This window comes from Suricata suricatta, chromosome 5 (assembly GCF_006229205.1).
Source record: "Suricata suricatta isolate VVHF042 chromosome 5, meerkat_22Aug2017_6uvM2_HiC, whole genome shotgun sequence".
Classification (NCBI taxonomy): domain Eukaryota; kingdom Metazoa; phylum Chordata; class Mammalia; order Carnivora; family Herpestidae; genus Suricata; species Suricata suricatta.
This window is the reverse complement of record NC_043704.1, coordinates 1,953,118-1,961,367: the sequence shown is the minus strand read 5'-3', so window position 1 is coordinate 1,961,367 and position 8,250 is coordinate 1,953,118. Positions and strand designations below refer to the sequence as shown.

Here is an 8,250-nt window from a genome sequence, read left to right as displayed (position 1 = left end):
GCTCCCCGCGGGCCACGCGCAGCCGCAGCCGTGGGGCGCCCGCCTCGCGCTGGCAGTTTTAAGGTGCAGAAGCTTCTCTCAAATCCCCGGGCTACACAAATAAATCAGCCCACCGGGACCTGCTTCGACCGCGGAGCGAAATAAAAAACTGCATCGTTTTTTAGAAAATGGCAGCACTACCCCTTCCTCTAGTCAGGGGCTCACGGGGGCAGGGGTGGGGTGGTGTTTGTCATTCATCATCTTAGCGTTAAACCTTTAAAGAGGGTCCTTAAAAGCCCGCGCACGCGCACACGCACACACACGCACTCCGGAAGGAAGTCGCGGCGCCGGCCGAGGCACGCTCGAAGCTCACTACGAAATACAAAAGTGCACTCGTCTCCGTCTACATATAAAACCTGTCAGAAGTCAGAGTGTGTAAAAGGTTTGCTGTGCAAACGCCGAGGGCCAGGCCCCCGCCCCCGGCCGGGCCGCGCCGCCCTACTGCAGCGAGTCACTGTTCTCCAGCACCAGCCCGCGGAGGTGCGCGGGGGCGAGCGCGGTGCCGCTGTCGCCCGTGCTGTCCACGGACTCGTCCTCGCTCTGCTCCGCCATCATGACCTGCTGCACCGCCAGGGTGGCGCCGTCCGAGGACAGGGACTGGAGGCTGTCCACGTTCATGCTCACGGGCGTGGCGATCGTCACGACGGCTCCTGTGGCAGAACGCTCCAGTTAGCGCGCCCGCGCCTGCGCACTCGCGACCAGCCCCCCCCGAGCGTGTCCGGGACCTCCGCCAGGGGTCGGAGGCGCAGCTCACACGCCGCCCCAGCGCCCGGCCTGCGGGCGGTCTGTAACGGGCGCACAGAGCAGAAGCAGGTGCCGCGAGGGGGACAAGAGACACAGGATGAGGGACAGGATGAGGAGCAAACAGACAAAGGCAAAGGGAAACAGGTCGGAGTAAGGAGACCACTTGGACAAGGGGGTCCAGGAGCCCAGGGGCGGGAGCGGCACCAGCACGCAGCGCGGGGCCCTCGCACGGTCGTCCTGGAAGGTCTCCAGGAGCAGTGACACGTGTTGGCGGCAGCAGGAGATGCTGTCGTGTGGCAGAGTGCAGGGAGACATTTTAAAAGAGAAGCACTCGTCCATTATTGCCCGCACACAATACGTCACACCACAGACGCGCTGGGGGTGGGGACGGGAACGCGGGGCCCGGACGGTTTCTGGAGGTGATCAGAACTAGGCAGAGAAACACTGACTTGCCACTGGACCGTTTTCTTTGAACTTCTCCCCCAGGACACAGGCATTGCCTTTTCCAGGGCGGTAGGGAGGGACACCTAACACCTTCGTAGGTGATTTAGATCAGAAGAGAAAACAAGAACTGAAAATATAAATAATTTAAACCTAACACCATGGCGTATCTGAATCCAAACGACGCGGCCACGGATGTAAACGCACACAGCACCCTCAGGAAACAGAATAAAGCGTGACACAAGCCCGCCTCCAGGGGCCCGTCCCAACCGCCAGGCCGCACGGCTGATCCGTCCAGTGGAGGACAGGTCTGCACATGCCCCAGGGGTCCATCCATCCTGAGGATGAGCCGACTGAAAGGATGGGAAGACGGTGCCCAGGCTGGGCAGGGGGGGCGGGGGAGGGCACCATCCAAGGTCTCATCGTGGTTGTGGGTGGTCTGCTCAGGACTGAGCACCCCCGGGTCACCAAACAAGGACCAGTCACAAAAGGCACAAGAGGGTTCCTTCAGGGCTGGAACAGAGCTTGAAGACTCGCCCCTGGACAGAAGGCCCAGTGCCAGCAAGGTAAGGTCACAAGGCCAGGCAGCCACGCCCGCGTCAACAGCAGGAGAGCCACCCGTGAGGAGCAGAAGACTCGGTCACTGGGAAGCAGCCCCGGGCTGACAGATGTCAGGGCTGGCAGAGGACATCAGAACCGTCGCCATGACCAAACACTACGAGGTAGAGCCATGAGGGCCATCAAAGACGGTCCCGAACTCCCGGAGACCCGCTCGCGGTGGGACCGGGGGCACTTAGCCACAGAAGGAAAGTCTGCGAGGCCCCGACACAGACACGGAAACGAGACAGAACTGCAAGCCCTAGAGAGAACAGCAGGAACGGAGGGGGCCCGGTGGTCCCAGAGGGGTGGGGGTGGGGGTGTCAGAAAGTGTCCTTGAAGACGTCAGGGCCCCCACCTGTCCTCCACAGCGGCGCACTGCTGAGAAGCACGGGGAGGAGGAGGAAGCAGGGACGGGCTGGCCACAGCGTCTACACGCCCCCGCACGGCCAAGCCTGGACGAGCCGTGCAAACGCAAAGGTGCTCCCGGAGCAGGGCCGTGGTGGCCCGTGATGCGGGACAGGGACAGGGACAGGGTCAGGGGAGAAGCCGCGGGACAGGTGGTGGGGACAGGACTGGTCTGTCCTCGCTCTGAAGGCCCAGGGAAAAGAAAGGGGCAGAACACACTGGACACCGGGCCTCCGGGACGCAGGTGTTATATGTGTGACTGACCCCACGCCCGCAATGGCTCCCTCACGTGTCACAAGCAAAACACCGCAGCCGCCACGACCCAAAGCTCATGGCTGCCACCATAGTCACAGCTGCCCTTGCCCCCCTCTCCCCTGCTCCCCCAAAGCAGCCAGGCCCTCCCCCAGGCTCTGGCCCCTCCCCCATGGCCCCTTTCCTCCCCATCCCTACCCTTCCAGGCCCCTCTCCCACCCCACCCCACCCCACCCCTGTTCGTCTCTGCAGCCCCTCTCCCTCCCCAGCCTCTGGCCCCTCCCCCATGCCCCCTTCCTCCCCATCCCTGCCCCCCTGCCCCCCAGCCCCACTAGGCCCACCTTCTGACATGGCCAGCTCACTGGGCGGCTGCTGGGCAGCTCCGGAGGCGATGGAGTCGGGCCAAAACCTTTGGACCGGTCTGTTCTGAGCAGTTTTCTTCTTAGTTTTTGGAGTTTCTGAGCAACTAGAATCCAACATGGGCTGAAGAATCCGTCTTCTGGCGTTGATGAACCTGGGCGTGGAGGCGACACACAGTGGTCCCCGGGACCGCAAACGTCCCCCCGGGGGTTGGGGGGGCAAGGGTGGCCCATGAGGGAGGGGGCAGGGAGGGCGGGGAGCGGCCACACCGCACACCCCCGGGTCCCACCCCGCCCTGACCTAGTGGCCTGGACAGCACCACTCGTGGTCACCTCTGAGTGTGGCTCTGGGGCCGGACCTGCCACCCTTCACACGGCTCATGACGGGCTAGTCCCAGAGGAGCTAAGTTCCTGGGTCACTTACCGCTGCCCGCCATGAGGCAGCTCAGAAGCAAGTCCCCAGCCTCCTGGGGACCTGACCCCTGACCCTGCACAACCACCCCCACCGCAGGAACGTACGGTCAGCAGGACCAGTGGCTTGTTGGTGTGAGGACGGGAAGCCCGCACCCCTGGGCACCTGGGAGGGGGCTCTGTTTCCCAGCGCCCCTGCCTGCGGTACCCCCAGCCCACAGGATGCCCACAGCCACCAGCCGGCCTGGACCACACACTCCGACCGGGACGCGGTAGCACCGGCCCGGCCTCTGGAGGACAGCGACAGGGGCTCCCCTCTGGCTGGAGCCCAGGCTGCTCACCCCGAAGCGGGAGCCTGACGGCGAGAGGAGCAGCGCTGGCGGGCACGCCCGCCCTTGGGGCCCCCAGACGCAGAGCAGAGCTGGGCCGGGCCAGTGACACATTAAGCCTTAATAGTCCCCGGCACCTGGCTGGCCTGCTCGTGACCTTGGGTCGTGAATTTGAACCCCGCATTGAGGGTAGAGATTACTCAAATATAGTTTAAAAAATGAAATCCTAGCGTTCAAGAGGACATGCTCTAAAAACAGAAGCGAGCGGGGGGAAGGGGGGCGCCTGGGGGGCTCAGCAGTGAGCGTCCGACTTCAGCTCAGGTCATGATCTCACAGTTCGTGGGTTTGAGCCCCGCGTCGGGCTCTGTGCTGACAGCTCGGAGCCTGGAGCTGCTTCAGATTCTGTGTCTCCCTCTCTCTCTGACCCTCCCCACTCACACTGTCTCTCTCTCTCTCAAAAATAAACATTGTCAAAAAAAATTTTTTTTAAAGTTGAGGTGGGGCACCTGGGTGGCTCAGTCGGTTGAGCATCCGACTTTGGCTCAGGTCATGATCTCACAGTTCGTGGTTCGAGCCCCGTGTCGGGCTCTGTGCTGACAGCTCGGAGCCTGGAGCTGCTTCGGATTCTGTGTCTCCCTCTCTCCCTGCCCCTCCTCCACTCGCACTCTATCTTTGTATCAAAAATGAATAAATGTTAAAAAAAAAATGTTGAGGTCAAACCTTCTAGATGGGACACATCTGCTCACAGAGCTCCAGGAAGTGAGCATCCGGAGAAGCCAGAAGGCGGAATGGCCACAAAGAGTCTGAATGCGCCAAGAAGGGTGTCTAACGTCCTCCCCCAACAACCAACCACTAACAGGACCAGACCGAGGGGGACGCGTCACACACAAGGACAGGGGAGCACGGATGCGTGTGAACCATCGCGGACGTCACTGCGCCCACACGTGTGGAAGCGCTGTTGTGCTCACAGCACGTGAAAGGTTTCACAGGAGAGCACTCAGTGCGGCCTAGGACCGGCTCCCAAGCCCCATACCGTGGCCCCAAGGCAGGATGGCAGATCTCTGCATCTACGCCGGGGACCCTGTCACCTATGCGGGCGCCTGGCAGCGTTCACGAGCAGTGGGGTGCATGCTCTCCTCTCCTCCACGTGTGCCCATTCTGTCAGCGGGACTCATGTCCACGCATGCACAAGCGAGCACAAAGGACACAGCGACAGTCACACAAAAGGGAAGTGCACCCCTGGGCCTCAGCGCCATTACTGATGGGAGCAGCCCCGATTCCAGGGGCGCACGTGGTCAGGGTCCAGGCGTCCCCGGCCGGGTGTGACACCAGCATCAGGACAGGATGCTTCACCGACAAAGCCAACACTGCCCCGGGCCCGAGCCTCACAGGACCCCGAGTCCTGCTGCAGGCAGGACCGCCACCGGGGCCCCCACTCAGAGCTGAACAGAGTGACACAAGGTTCCCAAAGGCGGGAGAGCCCCGGTGGGGGGGGGTGCCCCCAGAGGCCAGCAGGCCCTGTGGTGGCCGTCACCAGCCGGGGGAGCTCATCCACAAAGACGCCCCCGTGTGAATGTGAGGGTTTGGGCCAGGGACACGCGGAGACACCCGCCCCTGGCTGGGTGAGCAGGGTGCGGGACCGGCTGCCAGAGGCTAAGGGCAGCCTCCTGCCGCCGACTCCTGCGCCGATAAGAGGGCTGTTCGCTGGAGGAACTCAGACATTTTCAACCGAATCCCACTACTTATTAGCGTCCCTGTCAGCAGGGGCTCGATGGCGCTGACGGGCACGGAGCGGGCGCGGCTTACCAGTTGTTGACTTGGAGGAGTGTCAGATTTGTCTGAGCGGCGATCTGCTTCTTCTCGTCCTCGGTCGGGTAGGGGTGCTAAAAGCAGGAAGAGAGGGCGCCGTGAGCCTCGGTTCCTACATGGGCGCCCAAGCTGCTCTAGGTAGACCAGGAGCACGAATCATCCTAGTAAGAGCTGCTGAGGAGCGGGGCGCCCGCGTCCGGCTCCTGATTTGGCTCGTGATCCCAGGGTCATGAGCTTGAGCCCCACATCAGGCTCTGCACTGACAGTGCCTATGACTCTCTCTCTCTGCCTCTCCCCCAAACAAGCAAAACCAATCTAGTAGGCAGTAACAGTGCTTCCTCCTAGATACCCTTTAGTCTTACAATTTTCTTTTAGAAATGTCCCAGACAGGGCACCTGGGGGCTCGGTCGGTTAAGTGTCTGACTTTGGCTCAGGTCATGATCTCACGGTTCGTGGGTTCGGATTCTGTGTCTCCCCCTCTCTCTGCCCTCCCCCACCCATGCTCTGTCTCTGTCTCAAAAATAAACTATAAAAAAAATTAAAAAGGAAGAAGTGTCCCGAACAGAACGAAGCCTCCACGCGGGCCGCTGGAGAACGCTGCGCTGACGCAGCAGTCGGAGCGCAGACCAAGGAGGCTCAGGGACGGCACAGGTGGTGGCAGCACCGCCGCCAGGAGCTGCCGCCACCGCAGGGGCACTGTCCTAACCACGCGATACAACCGGTAACCTTGGGCCACCTCACTGAGGACACGCTAGGAGCATGTGCTGCGGACAGAGGGTGTGTGCCCGCCACGCTGCATGGGTGCCAGGCTGCACGCGCTGCGGTGAACCGCGAATTCCTGTCACTTCTGAGGCAGATGGCAGTCGTCCCCATTCTACAGGTGAGGAAATCCCTAGGCGCTCCCTATCCGACAGCTGGGCAAGAAGGAGGGCGCAGGGAAGGGGCAGGCGGGCTGTTCTGGGCCCGTCCCACGGGTGACACGTCTCTGTCACTGGTTGTGAGGAGACACTGACAAGGGGCCACCCCACTAGGGCAACGTGTGCAGTCGGCAAACTGGGCCAGTGCCGGGGACGCGTGTGTCTGCCTTGACACTTTCTCCTGTGATTAGTACCTTTCACTTTAAAACACAAATTAAAGCGGAAGGACATATCAGAATCCAAAGGAAATAACTTCTACCTGCAGTAACACAGGTTCCCCACGACTCCCTGCCTTCCGAGCAGACTCCGTCAACACCTTCACTGTCAAACCTACGGGCACTGGAGCCCTCTGTTCTGGACCCCGGAACCCAGGGAGTGCAGGGAGGCACGGGCTCCTGACGGTCCCCGCGCACTGCGGTCCCTCTGGCCTCCCACTCACTCCCACGGCTGCTCCCTCGGGTGGCAGTGAGCACCCGCCCCGAGGCAGAGGTTGTGGAAACGCAAATACTGCGCTTGCTGGCTCGGGTCGTGAGCTCACGGTTCGTGGGTTTGAGCTGAGAGCACAGAGCCTGCTTGGGATTCTCTCTCTCTGCCTCTCCCGGTTCTCTCTCTCTCTCTCTCTCTCTCTCAAAATAAATAAACTTAAAAATAACAAGAAATAAAAGCTCATAAAATCAAAGGAATCCTAAGTGCATTAACCAAAAGCAATAACCAACAACAAACACAAAACGCCATCATACAGTAGTAAACGCTACCCTTGAGTGTCAGAAGACCACAGGAGAGACGCTATTTCAAAGAAACGAGGGCAAGAAGAGAGAGAAAATGCTTCGTGGGGAAAAAAGCAACGTTTTACTTCAACCTATAACTGGGTTTACTGTTCTACAAACTACTACGACGTTAAAGGAAACTTGAAAGGAAAACACCAATCCCACCGCCTGTCCGCACAGGGACGACTGTGGGCTGGCTGTGACACCACAGCGCTCCCACAGGCGTGCCCCGCCTCCCTGGCTGCCGCCCCCAGAACCTTCCGGGCGCCCAGCCCTCGCCACCGTGTTAGCCAGCTGCGTCACAGTCCAGCAAACGCGTGTGTCCGAAGCCACACGGCCCGTCTCCCCCTCCTACACCCCACATCGCCGTGCACGGTTACCCACAAAACCTCTCCTTTTCACGTGAGTCTTTAAGGACTCGTTTCCGGATGTGGCCACAATGCCCGGAGACACCACTGCTCTCTCCTGACAGCAGCTGCGTGTCCTGCAGGGGGATGGCTGGGCGGAGAATAGAACAGCAGAGCAGGAGAGAAGTGGGGGACCCTGCTTGCTAAGTGCCCTCCCTCCAGGGAAGGGAGAGGGGTCCTGCCCACCCCCCCACACTGCTCAGAGACACCACGTGCCGGTTCAAAGCCTAGAGCCAGCTGCCACCTTGGACCGCCGTCGCTCAGGGAAGGAGCCTGACGCCAGCCAGAGAAAAGAGGGTGCCACTCAGCAGTGACGAAGGCCAACCCCCAGAGGACATGGGATGAGGGGGACGGACGCTGGCTTCGTGGCTCGCAGACCAGTGCCAGGAACAAACAGAGGCTGCGGCCCGGGCAGCAGGCTTCCCAAACAGCAGATGCAGGGAGAGGGCGTGAGGAGCGCTGGTTCTGACCAGCACCTCACTGACGACCAGTGTGCACCGGGATGCGGAAGGGGCCCCGGGGCCAGGGAGGGAGCAGCCACAGCAACCCAAAGGCGCCAGGGGGCACCCGTGCCAGGGACGCCAAGGGGCAGATCCAGCCCACAGACACAGCATTCAGGAGCAGCGTGGTGGGGGGGCTGCAGTGGGGGTGGGGGGCATGCACTCCATGGGACAGGCAGGGGGGCAGGAGGAGGCTGCGGGAGCGGGGGTGCATGTGATCCACGGGGCAGGCAGGGGGGTGGCGGGAGCGGGGGTGCATGTGATCCACGG

At 61.5% G+C, this 8,250-nt stretch overlaps 1 protein-coding gene across 4 annotated transcripts in view; it reads right to left on the bottom strand.

Annotated features, from left to right (window-relative positions):
- Nucleotides 1–367: 367 nt before the first annotated feature.
- PKNOX1 (PBX/knotted 1 homeobox 1) overlaps nt 368–8,250 on the bottom strand; it is a 44,142-nt gene continuing 36,259 nt past the window's right edge. For all 4 annotated transcript variants that reach the window (XM_029938837.1, XM_029938834.1, XM_029938838.1 and 1 more), the window contains exons 10-12: nt 5,387–5,463; nt 2,823–2,995; nt 368–689 (exon numbers count right to left, since the gene is read on the bottom strand). In XM_029938837.1, the coding sequence (XP_029794697.1) occupies nt 478–689; nt 2,823–2,995; nt 5,387–5,463 (462 nt within the window). In that variant the 3' untranslated portion in view covers nt 368–477. The remainder of the gene's footprint in view (nt 690–2,822; nt 2,996–5,386; nt 5,464–8,250) is intronic.